Genomic DNA, 19,875 nt, shown 5'->3' with positions numbered 1-19,875 from the left:
AATAGCTAGGACTAAAGATGCCCGCCACAAAGCCCAGCTAATTTTTTTTTAGAGACAGGGTCTCCCTCTAGCTCTGGCTGGTCTTCAACTCCTGAGCTCAGGCAATCCGCCTGCCTCAGCCTCCTAGGGCCTCTAGGACAGGGGTTCTCAACCTTCCTAATGCCGCAGCCCTTTAATATAGTTCCTGTGGGTCGCGAACCACAGGTTGAGAACTGCTGCTCTAGGATTACAGACATGAGCCACTGTGCTCAGCCTCCAGAGCAATTTTATCAGACTTTCTGAGGGGAAAAGGAGAAGATGCTGTATTTTCGTTTTTAAATTGCTTATTTTTTAGGCGAGGCAAGTAAAGCAGTAAGATTACACTGCATTTTCAAAAGACTTCCAGCAGACTTCAGTGTATGTCCTGGCTTGAGAATGACGGTAAGTCCACACCAGGCACAAGCTGAGTGCTCCTGATTTGCACTTCCCAGCCCTTCACCTCACGTCACACAGCTTGCTGTAATGCGGGCGCTCAGGCCCAGCTGCCATTAGAATCACCTGGGAAGCTTTCAGTACCTATTGTTGAAGAATGTAAAATGGTATAGCCACTTTGGAAAACAATTTGGCAATTTCTTAAAAAGTTAAACATGGGTGCGGCGCCTGTGGCTCAGTGAGTAGGGCACCGGCCCCATATGCCCAGAGTGGCGAGTTCAAACCCAGCCCCCGCCAAATTGCAACAAAAAAATAGCCGGGAGTTGTGGCGGGCGCCTGTAGTCCCAGCTACTCGGGAGGCTGAGGCAAGAGAATCGCGTAAGCCCAAGAGTTAGAGGTTGCTGTGAGCTGTGTGACGCCACGGCACTCTACCCAAGGGCGGTACAGTGAGACTGTCTCTACAAAAAAAAAAAAAGTTAAACATGTACCTACCATCTAGCCATTCCACTCCTAGGTATTTACCAATAGAAATGAAATCGTGTTCCCACACACAGATCTGTATATGAATGTTCATAGCAGCTTTATCTGCAATAGCCCCAAATTGAAAACAACCCAAAAGTCCATCAACAGATGAATGTGGAAACAAATAGTGCTATAGCCATAAAATGGAACCCCTACTCAGCAATTAAAATAAATGAAATATTGATACATATAACATGGAAATTATGTTGAATGAAAGAAGCCAGACCAAACAAAGAGTACATACCATATGGTTCCATTTGTATAAAATTCTAGAAATTGCAAACTAATCTATAGCCACAGATAGTAGGTCAGTGGTTGCCTGGGGATGGGATTGGAAGTGGGTTAGTGGCAGGTATGTTTATTATCTTGCTGTAGTGATGATTTCATGACTATATACACAAAACAAAACTCATCAAACTGCATTTTAAGTGTACAGTTTATTAAACATTAATTATACATCAATAAAGCTCTTAAAATAACACAAAACCACCAATGTCCAGGCCCCATCCCAAGATATTTCATTTTGTGGCCTGACATGGGCACAGGTTCAAGTACTTTTCAAAGGCCCCCAGGTAATTCTGATGTGCAACTCTGACAGAACCACAGCACAAATGCCTTCCACTTAGAGCCACTCCCACAAACTGCTGCAAGGATTACTCACAATATTAACAGTGAAGAGGAGGCAAAGGCCCAGGGCTCCAAGAAGAAGGAGAGATGGGTATGGAGGTTGAAGATTATGATTAATTAAGCTTAGTTTGGCTCATTAAGGGATGGCACCAACAGAACATAGCTACCTCCACTAGGTGGCATCTGGACACTTCTCCTTAGCATGATTTCCAGGGAATGAGAGATTCAGGGCTGTCTGGGGAATGCTGGGAGAGACTGAGCAGGGAACTCCGTTCCTTCAGTGGAGAAAAGCCCTGATTGATTGGAACGGAGAATAACCAGCAACTTGGGAAATGTCATCAGGGCCCAATGTGCTCTCTTCAGCTTGGCATCATAGATGGAGAAAATTAGATTATTGCAATTTCAGTGTCATTTGAGATTCTAGAGTACAAAGAGCAGAGTTATTCATTGGAGGACTGAGAAGAGTAAATAAATGAAGTTCTCAAGGAGAAGCCCCAATTCCTTATGTTTTTAGCACTGAGCATAAAGCTGTGTCCAGGGGACCAGCACTCAGTCATCTCTCCCTCATTAAGGCATGTTCCTTATGTTTTTTACTTGTTTTCCCCAGGACACACTGGCCTTGGGCACTGTGACAACAGCCTACAGAGAAGCTCCCCCTCACCGCCACCACATGTGGCCTTCTGCTTTTCCCAGCTGTTGTTCTCTCCGCAGTCTCCTGTGTCTCATGCCTGTTGCCATAGCCTGGGCTCTGCCGTGCTAACCCTGAATCAGAACCAGAGTCTCTTTCCCAAGGGATCTGAAGGGTCAAGCACTCAGGGGCATGACTTGAAAGAAAGGGCTTTCTCTCTGTACATCACTGTCCCTTCTACCAAGGAACATAAAGCAAGTCCCCAAAGGACTGGCTCAGAAAACACTGAAGAGTAACATCCACATCAGTGGTTTTCAAACTCTCCCCAGAGGCCATCAGGTACCAGGAGTCAGAGTGATCCACAGGCATCAGCTTCGTTCTGCCCCGGGGTTCGGGCTCCAGAGTATCCAGTAAACTCTGTCACCAGGATCACACAGGCAGGCAGCTACGCCTCTGTAAGAAAAGAACAAATAAAGGAGCTTAGATAATGTTATCTTGTCATCCTCTTCTATCCATTCTACGTGGGCTTGGGGAGAGGAGAATCCCACGTGTGATTTCTCTGAAGGATTTGCTGCTAAAGAGTTTGCAGAGTAGTTTGCAACATCCTCCTGAATTCGGGCACATACTTTTCAAATCTTTTCAGGGAGAGTTCCTTCCCTCTTCGTGATATCTCCTCTAGACTTTGGGACAAGAGTGTTATCCCTCCTCTTTGCTCAAGGTTGGGCCAAGGACCCAGACGTCAGCTATAAAGTCTCCTGTAGTTCTCCCGCCTGCTCAGGGCACTCATGCATACAAGGCTTTTCTGGCCTCCCAGATACTTCAGCATTCTCAAGGGAGGGCTGCTGGTTGGACATATAGTCCCCACGCAGCCCCTGCGCTGTGGCTACTTTCTGTTTCAGACTTCATTCACTCTCCCAGCATTGATATTTTGTCTCCTCTTTTCACATTCTTATTTCTCAACTGCTGAAAATTATTTTTATTAAATGCTGAGCAGATCAGATTATTTTATAAAATACACACAAGGTATAAAGAATCACAACCTGATGAGTACTTGTGTACCCATCACACAGGTTCAAAAAAAAAAAAAATCACGTTGCGGTGACCACTGCGGTCCCCAGGGTATTCCTTCCTAAACCCGCCCCTTCCTTGCCGTCTCCAAGGCAAACACTATGCTGAATTTTGTGTTTAGCATTCCCTTGTCTCTTTATAGTTTCCTCCAGATGTGTGAATCTGTAAACCATATATTTAGTTTGATGTTTTTAAACTTTATATAAACTGTTCATGCAGTATATATTCTCTTCAGACAATACTGCTATCGAGTCACCTACAGTCGCGCCCCCTTCCGCGGAGCCCCGCCTCCACACACGCCGCGCGGAAGGGGCGGAGCCAAACGACCGCGACGCCGGCTGGTCGCCTGGCAACGGCCGGACGCCCAGCCATGGAACCCGGCAGCAGCCGAGAGAGCCAAGCCCGGCAGTATTTGGAAAAACATCGGATCCCAGAGCTGCTGAACTATCTCACCAGCGTCCTTCTCTTTTTCCGGCCTGGTAAGGGTCTTGCCTTCTGCTCAGTTTTCCGTTCCACCGGCTTCCGCTTGAGGAACGGTCCCCAGAGTTTCGCAGTACAGCCACACCTCCACGCCCGCGCCCCTTCAGCGCAACTTCCTCCTACACTCTCACGCGCTCTCCCCTGCCTCTGGGCTGCTAGAACCCCGCTGCCGCTAATTAACCCTGTGACCCTCAGTTAAACAAGACTTAGGCAGTGGGAGAGAGGCTCAGGAGCCGGCAGCTGGGCCCCACCCCTGAGTATAATACTATGACTTAGGGCAAGACCCTAAACTTTGGTCTCCTCTCTGGAAGAGGGACTCAAGGTCAGTACAGATCTCATGGGAACGTAGGGGAGATTAAATAAATAATATATAAAGCAGCCTTCTGCCTGGCAAGCAATTCATGTTTCCAATGCTACCCTTGCACCCATAGAGTTTTTGGTAAGGAAATTAAACAACCTGGCAGGGCAAGATAGAATGATATTCTTTAGGAGACTGCTTTTTCTGAAATGTTTTTATACATCTGAATCCCTTAAGAGTCTGAATCCTTTCATAATTTTATGCGGTGTATGATTAAAAAGTCACATCAAGGGCGGCCTCTGTGGTTCAAGGAGTAGGGCGCCGGCCCCATATACAGGGGGTGGTGGATTCAAGCTCTGCCCGGCCAAAACTGAAAAAAAAAAAAAAAAAAAAAAGTTACATCACGGTGAAAATGGTTTTATGTCCTTCCCAGGGTGAATTGTAACTTGCTGGCCTCCATGTGGAATATCCAAAATGCTAAAAATCGTCTGTTCTCTGTAAGGAAATGGAAATGCCCAACATTCTGACTTTGCCAAAAACCGCCCAACCAACATGATCACGTATAGGTTGATAAAGTTCTTTCTAGTTGTTTTAGAGCAGAAAAGCAATTACAATTTTTAAAAAGCCATTACAAGTAAAATAGAAAGTGAAAAAAAAAAATAAAGACAACAGAATTCCCTTTCTCTAAAAATGCACTAGGAAGGGCTGCGCCTGTGGCTCAGTGAGTAGGGCGCCGGCCCCATATACCGAGGGTGGTGGGTTCAAACCCAGCCCCGGCCGAACTGCAACAACAACAACAAAAAATAGCCGGGCGTTGTGGCGGGCGTCTGTAGTCCCAGCTGCTTGGGAGGCTGAGGCAAGAGAATCGCTTAAGCCCAGGAGTTGGAGGTTGCTGTGAGCTGTGTGACGCCACGGCACTCTACCTAGGGCCATAAAGTGAGACTCTGTCTCTACAAAAAAAAAAAAAAAAGCCGGGTGTTGTGGCGGGCACCTGTAGTCCCAGCTACTTGGGAGGCTGAGGCAAGAGAATCGCTTAAGCCCAGGAGTTGGAGGTTGCTGTGAGCTGTGTGAGGCCACGGCACTCTACCGAGGGCCATAAAGTGAGACCCTGTCTCTACAAAAAAAAAAACAAAAAAAAAAAACTAACTTTTTTAAACCTATTTTTTAAAAAAAGTGACTACTGTCTCTTGCTGGTATTTGGTACTGTAATGTTGAAAATAGTCTTCTGACTTGTATGCCATCAATATATATAGTAAAAAATAGAAGGAAAATGAAAATAATTTTCTTTCTTTAGACGCAGCAATAATTTCTCTGTATATAATAACTGAACTGTTATTCCTGAAAGCCTAGTTTGGAGGCATTGATTGGTCAAAATAAATGTATGATGACATTCATGTTAGCAATTTCTAGTAACACTCACTATATATTAAGAGAAATTTTAATTTTGCCCAATTAAGTGATATATTCAGTATGTTTATTCATTATATAATAATATTGATAACACTTTTTTTTTTGAGACAGACTCTCGCTTTTTCACCCTTTGTAGAGTGCCATAGAGTCATAGCTCATTGCACACTCAAAACTCTTGGGCTCCATCAAGTCTCTTGCCTCAGCCTCCCAAAAAGCTGGGACTATAGGCACCCACCACAACACCTGGCTATTTTTAGAGATGGGAGTCTCATTCTTGCTCAGGCTGGTCTCAAACCTCTGAGCTCAGGCAGTCCATCCACCTCTGCCTCCCAGAGTGCTAGGATTACAGGCGTGAGCCACCGAGCCCAGCTGATCAACATACATTTTTAAATTGAATTTTTTTTTTGAGACAAAGTCTTAAACTGTCACCCTGGGTAGAATGCCGTGGCATCACAGCTCACAGCAACCTCAAACTCTTGGGCTTAAGCGATTCTCTTGCCTCAGCCTCCCAAGCAGCTGGGCCTATAGGCTCCCACCATAACGCCCAGCTATATTTTGGTTGTAGTTGTCATTGTTGTTTAGCAGGCCCAGGCTGGGCTTGAACCTGCCAGCCTTGGTGTATGTGGCCTAGGCCCTACTCACTGAGCTACAGGCACCGAGCCCTACCTCTAGTTTTAAATACTAGTTTTATACTGCTGGAAGATGAAAATCTAACTCTCTTACACCTACTTCACACACCTGTTCCCATCCACTCCTATGTTCCTGATAAATTTAAAACACAGTTTTAGTATGACCAATATTCAGAATTTTTGATATTATTAGGCAAATATCCACAAACTAATCCATGTAGTATACTATGATTACATTTTGTTTTCTCTGAAATTAATACTACATTTTAATTTTTTTGCTTAAATGTCTGTTATCACTACTTCATGCATATCCTTTTTGCCACAAGTAATAGGTCTTCTCTCATTTGTGTTCACTGGGTAATTACCACCCCAATCCCTAGCTCTCTGTCTTCCTGTTCCAGTCTGGACCAATTGCTCCACTGCCCTGCTAAGCAGTTATTATTCAGGGTTTCCCTTCACTGTGATCTTAAGAATCCTCTTTGCACCTCTCTAATGTTTAGAGCCTGTTTGTTACTCTCACCCCCTTCTTTTAGGGCAGTGTTTTTCTTTCTTTCTTTTTTTTTTTTTTTTTTGTAGAGACAGAGTTTCACTTTATCGCCCTCGGTAGAGCTCTGTGGCGTCACAGCTCACAGCAACCTCCAACTCCTGGGCTTAGGCGATTCTCTTGCCTCAGCCTCCCGAGTAGGACTACAGGCGCCGGCCACAACGCCCGGCTATTTTTTTTGCTGCAGTTTGGCTGGGGCCGGGTTTGAACCCGCCACCCTCAGTATATGGGGCCAGCGCCCTACTCACTAAGCCACAGGCACTGCCCTAGGGCAGTGTTTTTCAATCTTTTTTATATGACAGCACACTCGAACCTATGGTTAAACTTCCGCAGCACACTTAAGTTATGTTTTTGAGACAGAGTCTCACTACATTGCCCTTGGTAGAGTGCTGCAGCATCATAGCTCACAGCAATCTCAAACTCCTGGGCTTTAGAGATTCTCTTTCCTCAGCCTCTGAGTAGCTGGGATTACAGGCGCCTGCCACAGCGCCTGGCTATTTTCTTTTGTTGTTGTTGCAGTTGGCCCTGGCCGTGTTCGAACCCGCCAGCCTTGGCGTATGTGTCAGGCGCCATAACCACTGTTCTACAGGTGCTGAGCCCCACTTAAATTATGTTCATCAGAAAAAAAGGAATATACAGGCTGGGCGTGGTGGCTTATGTAATCCTAGCACTCTGGGAGGCAGAGGCTGGTGGATTGCCTGAGTTCAGGAGTTTGAGACCAGTCTGAGCAAGACACCATCTCTAAAACTAGCATTGTGGCAGGCTCCTGTAGTCCAAACTAAGAGGATCGCTTGAGCCAAAAAGTTAGAGGTTTCTGTGGAGCTATAACGCCATGGCAGTCTACCAAGGGCAATTAAAGTGAGACTGTGTTCTCCCCCCAAAAAAAAAAAATATATATATACTTATTGTGCTTTGAACATTTTTTGAAAATAATTTAATTAATGATCTTTAAAAGTTTTCATGGCACACCAGTTGAAAATCATTGTTCTGAGGGAACATACATATCCTTTAGTGGCTTCCTGAGAGAGTGTGCTTTGAGCGGTAAGGTTTTGAGAACTCACACTTGATAACTAGAGTGGGTACAATTCTAGATTGGGACATATCACTCTCAGAATTTTAAAGGCATTGTTCCATCATCTTCTAACTTCTGGTGTTGCTCTAAAGAAGTCTGATGTCATGTTACCAGATTCTTGATCTGTGTCTGAGAAAAATTTTTTTCTTTCTATTTTTAAAATTGTCCTTTTATCTTATCCTTGCTATTTTAAATCCTTGTATGCTTTGCAGTGGATTTGATGTTTTTGTTTTAAATGTGTGTGTATTGTGCTAGGTACTTTATGGTCTTTTCAAATTTGTAGACTTTTTTTCAAGTCTAGGTTGTGTTTTTTGTTTTTTTTTTTACTTCCCTTACCTACATTTTTCTTTCTGGAATTATTATTGGGTATTGGACATCTTGGCCTGATTCTCTAATTTTCTTTACATCTTGATATGCTATATGATAATTTTGACTAGAATAATAAAATATATGAGTCCACAGATTTTCTTGAGACTTTGCCAAATTGTTATTTTGATGCTCCTCGTTAACTTAGACCGTAATGTTACCATCCCTTACACTTCCCATCTTCACTAATGATTCTTTATAGGTAGGATAACTGTATGATTTATCATCCAAACCAGGGATATTTTGAGTGAAAGTAGATCCTATCAATAATTATGTTAGAACACAATAGCAAACTAGGACTATCCCAGGCTAACTGGAACATTGGATTATTCTAATTATGAGTATCTAAAATATAATGTGAATAACAAAACAATAAACAATTTAGGCTCGGCACCCGTAGCATAGTGGTTAGGTTGCCAGCCACATACACTGAGGCTGGCAGGTTTGAACCCAGCCTGGGCCTACTAAACAATAATGACAACTACAACAAAAAAAATAGCCTGGCGTTGTGTCGGGTGCCTGTAGTCCCAGCTACTTGGAAGGCTGAGAATCGCTTAAGACCAAGAGTTTGAGGTTGCTGTGAGCTGTGGCACCATGGCACTCTACCAAGGGTGACTTAATCTTAATAAATAAATAAATAAACAAACAATTTAAAACAGAAAAGACAAAAGTACCATGGCAGCCAATGTCTCAACTGAATAAAAACTTGATTTTTCTGAGTCACATCATGAGCCCACTTGCCTGATTTGTATTAGTTTAATGATATACAATCTTTGAGACTCTTAGTTATAATACATATAACATGATATATTATGTAAAATATGACAGGCTCTCATATGGCCATCTTAGTCTCAAAGCAGAATTGCACTCAAAGAAGCACAGTCATTCCAGCAACCAAGAATAATTGGAAAGGAATTAAAGAAGAGACTCTAACTCATAATGCACAATAAAAACCACTCACAACTCCTTCCTCCTGCTTCCTAACTGTATCCTCCATGATAACTGCAGAGCCTCCCAGGTGCCAAATCTATGATACTCAGCCCATCCAACTCTTCTGTCTCCTGATCCTTATCTTGCCTTTTTCCTTCAGCTCTTTATTATGTCAACCAACTTAACATCTCAAAGATTCTCTTTCCTTTGGCATAAAAAACCTTGAATCTGGCAAAAACTCCTGTAGAAGATGTGCTTGGGGAAGACAGTCTAAGTAGATAAAGGCAAAATTCTCTTTAACAGGAGATAGGAAAGGAAGTTCTGGGAATTGTCACACACTAATAACACACCTATCACATAAATAATTTATTAATTTTAAAAGTTGAGCCAGGTGCAGGGGCTCATGCCTATAATCCTAGCACTTCGAGAGGCTAGGCAGAATGATTGCTTGAGGCCAAGAATTTGAGACTGGCCTGGGTAACATAGCAAGATCTTGTTTCTACAAAAAATAGCAATAAAAGCAATTATCCATGCATAGTGCTGCGTGCCTGTAATCCCAGCTACTCAGAAGGCTGGAGGCAGGATGATCACTCAAGCCCAGGAGTTTGAGGTTGCAGTGAGCTATGTTTGCACAACTGCACTCCAGCCTGGGCAATAGAGCAAGATCTTGTCTCTAAAAAAAAATTAAAAATAAATGAATATTAATTAAAAAAAATGTAGTGAGTTCAAATTCAAACTTGGCCTTTTTTTCTGTTTCAATATTTGATACATACCCTGTTTTCCCGAAAATAAGACCTACTTACAGGAAAGATAAGATGTCCCCTGAAAATAAGACCTAGTGCATCTTTGGGAGCACACCTGAAAGACACTGTCTTATTTTTGGGGAAACAGGGTAGTTCAGGAAGAATCAACAGAAGACTTTGTACATGATATAATTGCCTTTAGTAGCCTGTATGTTGCTATAGTTGATTAAAATTTGTTTAAAAGTCTGTCTACTTCTGACTTAACATGTAAATTCCAAGAGGTGAAGAAGATAGAGGGGAAATCTATATATATAGATTAAATATTTAAAAACATAATCTGAAACTAGGTGTAGTGGCACACATCTGTAATCCTAGCAGTTTGGGAGGCCAAGATGGGGGAATTGCTTGAGCCCAGGAGTTCAAAGCTGCAGTGAGCTATGACTCCATCACTGCACTCTAGCCGGAGTAGACAGAGCAAGACTCTGTCTCTAAATAAATAGACAACCTGTATGTGGAATGGGAGAATATGTGTGTTTACATACTAGACATATGATTGAGAGGTTAATATGCAAAATATTAATATATAAGAAACTCAACTCAGTAGTAAAAAAATAACTAATTTTATAAATGGGTAAACGACCTGAGTAGACATTTCTCACAAGAAGGCATACAGATGGCCAATAGTTATTTTAAAAAATTTTCAACATGGGCGGTGCCTGTGGTTCAGTGAGTAGGGCACCAGCCCCATATACCGGAGGTGGTGGGTTCAAAAACTGTAAAAAAAAAAAAAAAAAAAAAATTCAACATCATTAATCATCAGGGAAATGTAAATTAAAATTACAATGAGGTATTCTCTCACAGCTATTAGAATGGGCTATTATAAAAAAGATGAAAGACAGGGAGGTACCAGGATGTGTGCCTGTCATCTCAGCATGTCAGGAAGCTGAGATGGGAGGATCACTTGAGCCCAGAAGTTCAAGACTAGCCTGGGCAATATATCAAGACCCTCTCTTGAAAGACAAGTTCAAGAGATCTGTTGTAGGGCCAGGTGTGGTGGCTCACACCTGTAATCCTAGCACTCTGGGAGGCTGAGGCGGGAGAATCCCTTGAGCTCAAGAGTTTGATACCAGCCTAAGCAAGAACAAGACCCCATCTCTACTAAAAATAGAAAAATTAGCTGGGCATAGTGGCAGGCACTATAGTCTGAGCTACGCAGGAGTCTGAGGCAAGAGGATTACTTGAGCCCAGGAGTTTGAGGTGGCTGTGAGCTACCACACCATGGCACTCTAGCCTGGGGCAACAGTGAGACTGTGTCTCAAAAAATAAATAAATAAATAAGAAGAAAGTAGATTTTAAATGTTCTCACCACAAAAAATAAATATAAGTATGTGAAGTAATGCATACAAGGTTAAATAGCCTGAGTTAGGCATTCCACAATGTATACATATATCAAAACATAATATACATGATATATAAAATTTTTACTCATCGATTAAACATTTTTTAATAATATATCACAATGTATGGATCTTATTTGAATACTAATTTTCTTTTTTTTGGATCCAAGGTCTCTCTATGTTGCTCAGGCTGGTCTCAAACTCCTGGGCTCAGGTGATCCTCTCACCTCAGCCTCCTAAGCAGGCATCACCACACCTGATTTGAACACTAATTTTTATAAAGTGCTTATAATTTATGACATTTGTGAGATAATTTGAAATTTGAATATTGCCTGGCCATTTCAATTTTTGCAAAAAAAAAAAAATGGGGGTACATGAATGATACTGTGGTAATGTGAAAAAGGAAAGGAGTCCTTATCTTCTAAAGATAATACATTCTACTTGTTGATGAAATATGATCACTGTGATTTTCTTTGAAATAATACAGGAAGAGAGGGGTATGGATGGGATTACAATGAAATAAGATTGGCCACAAATTCTAACAAGGGAAGTGGTAAAGTTGGTGATGGGTTATTATACTTTTCCATTTTTAGAACGGTATCAAGTTCTCAATAATGACATAACTTAAAAAAAAACTTTTTTAAGGGCGGCGCCTGTGGCTCAGTCGGTAAGGTGCCGGCCCCATATACCGAGGGTGGTGGGTTCAAACCTGGCCCAGGCCAAACTGCAACCAAAAAATAGCCGGGCGTTGTGGCGGGTGCCTGTAGCCCCAGCTACTCGGGAGGCTGAGGCAAGAGAATTGCTTAAGCCCAGGAGTTGGAGGTTGCTGTGAGCTGTGTGAGTCCACGGCACTCTACCGAGGACCATAAAGTGAGACTGTCTCTACAAAAAAAAAATTAAAGGAAAAAAAAAAACTTTTTTAAATCCTAGCACTCTGGGAGGCCTAGGTGGAAGAGTTTGAGACCAGCCTGAGCTTAAGAGTTCAAGACCAGGCTGAGCTCAGGAGTTCGAGACCAGCCTGAGCAAAAGCAAGACCCCGTGTCTACTAAAAGTAAAAACACTGAGGCAATAGGATTGTTTGAGCCCAGAGTTGGAGTTTGCTGTGAGCTATGATGCCATGGCACTCTACTCAGGGCAACAGCTTGAGACTCTGTCTCAAAACAAAAAAATTTTTTAAATAATTAAAAGAGTGAAGTTCAGGATTAAAATAATAAAATGACAGAGAAGGAGGAGCAGCATTTACCATCTAAGCTTCTCTATCTTTTCATTTTATTTATTTTTTTATTTATTAGAATGCAATGGCCTCAGTCTAGCTCAGAGCAACCTCAAACTCTTGGGTTCAAATGACCCTCTTGCCTCAGCCTCCTGAGTAGCTGGGACAATAGGTGCCCACCAACACACCAGACTAATTTTTCTACTTTTAGTAGAGACAGGGGTCTTACTTTTGCTCACGAAGGTCTTGAACTGAGCTCAAGCAATCCTCCTGCCTCTGTCCCGAGAGTACTAGGATCACAGGTGTGAGCCACCACACCCGGTCTCAGCTGCTCTGTCTTTACTGGCTTCTTTTCACTATGATTGTCCTGTATTATATCTAAAAAGTAGATCTTGATTTTTCATTTTAAAAATTGCTTAAAATTTAGGCTCGGCGCCTGTGGCTCAAGCGGCTAAGGCACCAGCCACATACACCTAAGCTGGCAGGTTTGAATCTAGCCCAACCGCCAAACAACAATGACGGCTGCAACCAGGCTGCAACCAAAAATAGCCGGGCGTTGTGGCGGGCGCCTGTAGTCCCAGCTACTGGGGCGGCAGAGGCAGGAGAATCGCTTGAGCCCAGGAGTTGGAGGTTGCTGTGAGCTGTGATGCCACAGTACTCTACCCAGGGCGACAGCTTGAGGCTCTGTCTCAAAAAGAAAAAATTGCTTAAAATTTAAACAAAAAAATAAATAAATAAAATTTGCTTAAATAAAAGATTGCCTATTTACCTTTTATATATCAATACTGCTTTTATGTTAGAAATGGCCCTGGAGAGCTTTTTAAATGTATGCCCAGACCCAGTCTCTGGACTTCTGTTCTTAATCATCTGAGATAGGGCACTTGTATAGGTTTTTTTTTTTTTTTTTGGTAGAGACAGAGTCTCACTTTACTGCCCTCGGTAGAGTGCCGTGGCGTCACATGGCTCACAGCAACCTCCAGCTCTTGGGCTTACGCGATTCTCTTGCCTCAGCCTCCTGAGCAGCTGGGACTACAGGCGCCCGTCACAACGCCCGGCTATTTTTTTGTTGCAGTTTGGCCGGGGCTGGGTTTGAACCCGCCACCCTCGGCACATGGGGCCGGCGCCCCACTCACTGAGCCACAGGCGCCACCTGTATAGGTTTTTAATTGTTCAGTGTCTGCCTTCCTGCTAGACTGTGAGTTTCATGAAAGCAATTTCCTTGAAACACCGGTGTTTAATATAAATTGTTAAATGATTACTTCTATTTATGACATATTGTAAGTTCATATCAGAAACAGTTGGAACTATTCTTTTGCAGAAAAACCAAGAGAATATTTAATATCTCTATTGGAACGTCTGAGAATTGCCAAAGTAACAGGTGTAGCTTTTCCTTTGTTTATGGATAACTCTAACATCGTAGCTATGTTTGAGATGATGGACCCTTCCAAAAGAGGCACCATATCATTTGTGCAATATAAAGAAGGTCAGTATCTTCTATAAATTGAGGTAGTAGTTTGTCATTCCCTTCCTCTAGCTGAAAATCTCACTTTATAAATTTTCATTTCTTCTAATTCTTTCAAAGCTCTTCAAACGCTGGGTCTTTGTACTGCAGATGAAGATTTAAAAGACGATGGACGTGGAATAAGTTTGGATAGATTCAGGGATGAAGTGTGAGTTCATTTTTAAATAACGTCTATTTTAATAACAAATGATTTGAGGTACAATTCATACTTTTTTTTTGTAGAGACAGAGTGTCACTTTATGGCCCTCGGTAGAGTGCCGTGACCTCACACAGCTCACAGCAACCTCCAACTCCTGGGCTTAAGCGATTCTCCTGCCTCAGCCTCCTGAGTAGCTGGGACCACAGGCGCCCGCCACAACGCCCGGCCGTTTTTTGGTTGCAGTTTGGCCGGGGCCGGACTTGAACCCGCCACCCTCGGTACATGGGGCCGGCACCCTACTGACTGAGCCACAGGCACCGCCATCCTAGCCTTTATTTTTTATTTTTTGAGAGTTTCACTACGTCACCCTCAGTAGAGTGCTGTGGCATCATAGCTCACAGCAACCTCAAACTCTTGGGCTTAAGTGATTCTTTTGCCTCAGCCTCCCAAGTAGCTGGGACTACAGGTGCCCGCCGTAACGCCAGCTATTTTTTGGTTGTAGTTGTCATTGTTTGGCAGGCCCGGGCTGGATTCAAACCCACCAGCTCTGGTGTATGTGGCTGGTGCCCTAGCAGGAGCTACAGGCACCGAGCCCATTCCTACCCTTTAAAAGAAATATTTTGTTCCCCTGAAACTTTGAGCTGACTGGAAAGTGAGGACAAGGAGAAGTGACAGCAAAAGTCCCCAAGCCTGGAGTGGGGTTGGACGGGGGTGTGCAGGTGTGAGGTTGGGATGGGTAATCTTGGGAGTTAAAGAAGTTTTAGGAGGCTCGGCACCTGTGGCTCAAGCAGCTAAGGCGCCAGCCACATACACCTGAGCTTGTGGGTTCAAATCCAGCCTGGGCCTGCCAAACAACGATGGCTGCAACCAAAAAATAGCCAGGCGTTGTTGCAGGTGCCTATAGTCCCAGCTACTTGGGAGGCGGAGGCAGGAGAATCGCTTGAGCCCAGGAGTTGGAGGTTGCTGTGAGCTGTGATACCACGGCACTGTACCCAGGGCAACAGCTTGAGGCTCTGTCTCATAAAAAAAAAAAAAGAAGTTTTAGGGGAAGCTCCATTCTTTCTTTCATGCCAAACCCCAGCAATTTTCAAAGAATGGGGTGAACCAGCATCAATCTGATAGAATAGAATGGCCAATGGTTATTTGGATACCATATATCCAAGATAAACTACTAACGCACTAGTTAGAAAATCTCTGTATAAAATATACAGGGTTCCCCTAAAGTCACCATACATAGGACAAATGTGAAACTGTAGCTAAATGTACTTTATTTGCTTGAGCCCAAGAGTTTGAGGTTGCTGTGAGCTAAGATGATGCCATGACATTCTATCCAAGGCAAGAGAGTGAAACTGTCTCAAAAAACAACAAAAAAAAACAAAAACCTAGATGTACTTTTATATTTATTATGAAATTTTACAAGATATTTATACATACATGTTTGTATTTGTAGCCACCTCTTTGTAAAATTTTGTAATGAATATTTTGTAACTAAAGGACATTTAACTGCCATTTCCCATTTACCTTGTATACATATGGCAACTTACGGGGCAAACTTTGGGGCCCCCTGTAGAGTAGTAGGATTTCAGAGTACTTCTTCAAAATCATATATTGCAAAGTAGATGTTTATCAATAGTATAGGTTCAACAATTTTAGATTTGAGATATCCCAGGATTAAAGGTATTAACTAGGGCTGGGTGCCATGGTTCACGTCTGTAACCTAGCACTCTGGGAGGCTGAGGTAGGAGGTAGGAGGTGCTCAGCAATTGGAGGCCAGCCTGAGAGTGCAACCCTATCTCTACCAAAAAAAAAAAAAAAAAGAAAAATTAGCTAGACTTGCTGGTGCACACCTATAGACCTAGCTAGCTACTCAGAAGGCTGAGGCAGGAGGATCGTTAGAGCCCAGAAGACTGAGGTTGCTCTGAGGTGACAATGCCACTGCACTCTAGCCTGGGCAACAGAGTGAAACTCTGTCTCCAAAAAATAAAATAAAAAAATTAATAAATAAAAGTACTAAATGCTAAGTCAGAGAAAAACTAATTAAAACAAAGTTTAATAGTTACAGAAAGCCTCTGGAAAATCTAGCTTAATTTTTAAAAAACTTTTACCGTCTGAGAATTTATTGATCAAGAAACCACTATTTAATACGGCCCACAGTCAAGGAAAAGGTTAGAAGAAAAAATAAATTTTCAGGTGTTTTTTTTTTTTTTTAAACAATCTCACTCTGTTGCCTAGGCTAGAGTACAATGGCATCAGCTTAGCTCACAGTAACCTCACACTCCTAGGTTCAAGCAATCCTCCTGCCTCAGCCTCCAGAGTAGCTGGGATTACAGGTGCCCACCACAACGACCAGCTAACTTTTCTATTTTTAGGAGATAGAGTCTTGCTTAGGCTGGTCATGAACTTCTAAAGCTCAAGGGATCTTCCTGCCTCAGCCTCCCAGAGTGCTGAGATTCTAGGATGAGAAACTGCTCCTGCACTGAAAATTTCATATTTTCATATCATTATCAGCCACATAAATGTTAAACAAAAATGTATAATTATGAATATAATTTCCTGCTACATGCGAAAAACTGAGGTGGAGTGCTCTGGCACGATCATCCAGAAAAAAAAGGTTGCCTGTTGTCACATATGAAGTATTTTTAAATGAAAGAACATTTATGAAAAATGAAGAATAATCCTATTTTATCTACCATCTCCTAATGTGTTTTCTTACTGAAATAAAATGAAATTACCAAAGCAGACACAGAAACATCAATTTTAAACAATCTAAAGTGATTTTTAAAAAATTTATTGGTTGTTTTATTATCTACAACAGATTTTCCTTTTATTAGCACAGGAAATTGAAAATTGGTTATAATATATTATCTCTGCTCTTATATTTTCTTCAATAGATATATTCAGCATTTATATTTGTAAACAGAATTATGTTCAGTTTTCATGGTTTCTGAATTTTGTTTTTGTTTTCCTAGGAACAAGAGGACTCAGGACATATGGTTGGCATTTTAATAATACCATATATCCAAGATAAAAATGATTCCATAAAGTTTCCAGTTGTCCAGTTTCATTAATTCAGAACTTCATCAGATAACTTGAAGTCCAACTAGCTTCCTCTTTCTTTTTTTTTTTTTTTTTTTTTTGCAGTTTTTGTCCGGGGCTGGGTTTGAACCCACCACCTCTGGCATATGGGGCCGGCACCCTACCCCTTGACCCACAGGCGCCACCAGCTTCCTCTTTCTTAAAAACAAAACCCCAAACATCCTTTTTCTGGAAGTTATATTATTTCCCAGTGTTAGGCCAGTTTGTCCTCAAATTAAGTAGAATTTCAACATCTTGTTGAGCCAGTTTGTAAACTCCAACTTCATTTAATGCTGCTGTTGCAGGCAGCTGTCCTGAAGCTGACTGCAATACATCTTTCAAGAGTAGTGCAGAGCCGATGTTCAAATTCAAAATAATACAAGCTTCTTTTACACTGTTTCAGAAAAAAAAAAAAAAAAAAAAAACAGAGGGAAATGAGACCTCCATTATCTATATGATCCATATTGTCCTGTAACAATTTCATTTGTGGAAACTAAACAGTTTCTCTGCATTCCTGGTCCATATATACTCTATAAATTATAAACTATGGATTTATTCTTTGGCTCTTTTAACGTGTTAGAACTACATATGTGCAGAGAGTTTATATTTTGTTAGGTTACCATAAAGTAATAGGATCATTGTTTTCAGCCTGGATCCATCATTTCCCTAAAAACAATACTTGATATTAACACTCTATTAAAGGTAGCTACAACTTTAGGTAGATTAAAATATGGGAAAAGAAAAAATTAAGGGATAACATGAAAGTAGCACAAAGGTAGACTCATTAACATAAATTTAAAAAACAAAAATAGTCATATCTTACTGAAATAAGAAAACATTAGCTTTCATTTTATAAGTTTAAAAGGAATGCTTTATAACTTCATAAACTGTATAATTTAAATTTTAAATCAATAAATTCTGAAAATATTTCTAAGAAATATTCTTATATACATTTATAATTATACTTAAGAGCCAAAATTACTATCAAATGTATAAGGAAAACAAATTTCTTTCATACCTGGCCTATTATTTGGTACTTTTAAACATATTTTTAATTTTTTATATTTACTGACTATACCAAAACTACATTTGCTTTTCATTTTCTATTTATTCTAAACAAATGTGAGTATTTAGCCAAATGCTAGAAAACAAAATCCTACATATAATTAATATCTAGTTCTGGCAAATATTTTGAGAGCATGGGTTACATCTTATACATCATTTTGGTTTCTCCACTGCACTTTGCACATACAGATAAAATGAATGTTTTAGAATTTCAATTGATCTTATTCCATCAAATACCACTCAAACCCTGGAGTTGTTAAAAAGGAGTCACCTCCTCTAACAATTTGAGACATCAATATTAATTGTTAAATATTGAGCTTACTGTTTAAAATAATTTTCTGGTCTCTTGCAATAGTGAGAAAACAAAGGGAAAAGATTGCGAGTCATATCAAACTGCAACTGGGCTGCTCCTCCTTCATTGAAGTGATTAGCAAGAATGATCTGAAACAAAGAACAGTTTATTTCACAGTTGCCTTTATTATCCAGCCCAAAAAATATAGCCTACTCTTACTTACTTCTTGGTAGATGTATATATCCAGCTTCTCTACAAGCATTTGCCAGAAAATTTTAAATAAGGAGAAACAAAGCTGCTGCTCCAGTTGAAGTAAACGGTCTCGTAGCATCAGCAAAAATGGGCAGGCTGAACTGGACAGGGACATTACTGCCTGCTCTGACTGAGATGGCAAGGACAACCATCTGGAAAAAATACATTAATTTTTACTGCAAAATTTGTCATTATTTTGTTTTTTTAAGTTTTAATAAATCATTTTAAATTTTGCAAAGTATACTGTCTTGGGACATTTTGGATAAGAAATAATATACAGCCCAACATTAAAACCTCTATCAGAAAATCTATGTTTTATACTTTATTTTTTATTTTATTATTATTATTTTTTGAGATAGAGTCTTACTATGTCACCCTCGTTAGAGTGCCATAGCATCATAGCTCACAGCAACCTCAAACTCTTGGGCTTAAGCGATTCTCTTGCCTCCGCCTCCCAAGTAGCTGGGCCTACAGGAGCCCACCACAACACCCGGCTATTTTGTTGTTGTTTTGTTGTAATTACCATTGTTGTTTAGCAGGCCCCAACCGGGCTCAAAACCCGCCAGCCCTGGTGCATGTGGCTGACCCATAACCACTGTGCTACGGGCACCAAGCCTCTATATTTATACTTTAGCTCTCAATTAAATACTTTTTTTTTGTAGAGACAGAGTTTCACTTTATTGCCCTCAGTAGAGTGCCGTGGCGTCACACAGCTCACAGCAACCTCCAACTCCTGGGCTTAAGCGATTCTCCTGCCTCAGCCTCCCAATAGGCCAGGCAGGGTGGCTAAGGCCTGTAATCCCAGTGCTTTGATAGGCTGAGAGGAGAAGATCACTTGAAGCCAGGAGTTCAAGACCACTTGGACAATGGCTCTACAAAAGTTTTAAAGATTAGCTGGGTATGGGGCAAGCCTGCAGTTTTAGCTATGCAGAGGCTGAGGTGGGAGGACTGCTTGAGACTGGTTGAAGGCTGCAGTGAGCTATGATCATGCCACTGCAGAACGTATTCCAGACTGGGTGCCGGAGCAAGACCCTATCTCTAAGAAAAAGACAAATATTTCCTCCTAAATCCCAAAATTTAAATATGTGAATTACTATTATAAAAAAGTAAAAATTTTGGCCAGGCAAGGTGGCTTGCACCTGTAATCCTAGCACTCTGGGAGGCTGAAATGGGAGGATCCCTTGAGTTCAGG

The 19,875-nt window shown here is 41.4% G+C and overlaps 2 protein-coding genes across 3 annotated transcripts in view; one reads left to right on the top strand and one right to left on the bottom strand.

Annotated features, from left to right (window-relative positions):
• Nucleotides 1-3,619: 3,619 nt before the first annotated feature.
• LOC128598340 (EF-hand calcium-binding domain-containing protein 10) lies at nt 3,620-17,270 on the top strand (the record flags this gene model as incomplete). The annotated part of the gene is made up of 4 exons (XM_053608702.1): nt 3,620-3,735; nt 13,657-13,821; nt 13,921-14,008; nt 17,141-17,270. Coding segments are annotated over exons 1-4 (492 nt in total), but the record flags the coding sequence as incomplete, so codon positions are not given.
• Nucleotides 15,352-19,875, bottom strand: part of RINT1 (RAD50 interactor 1) — a 42,295-nt gene continuing 37,771 nt past the window's right edge. The window contains exons 13-15 of one of the 2 annotated variants that reach the window (XM_053608600.1): nt 18,655-18,835; nt 18,462-18,580; nt 15,352-17,468 (exon numbers count right to left, since the gene is read on the bottom strand). In XM_053608600.1, coding sequence (XP_053464575.1) covers nt 17,276-17,468; nt 18,462-18,580; nt 18,655-18,835 — 493 coding nt within the window. In that variant the 3' untranslated portion in view covers nt 15,352-17,275. The remainder of the gene's footprint in view (nt 17,469-18,461; nt 18,581-18,654; nt 18,836-19,875) is intronic. The other variant, XM_053608599.1, reaches the window with a different exon arrangement.

The sequence above is a fragment of the Nycticebus coucang genome, chromosome 11, assembly GCF_027406575.1.
Source record: "Nycticebus coucang isolate mNycCou1 chromosome 11, mNycCou1.pri, whole genome shotgun sequence".
In the NCBI taxonomy this organism is placed as follows: domain Eukaryota; kingdom Metazoa; phylum Chordata; class Mammalia; order Primates; family Lorisidae; genus Nycticebus; species Nycticebus coucang.
This window is presented reverse-complemented; position numbering and strand designations above follow the sequence as displayed.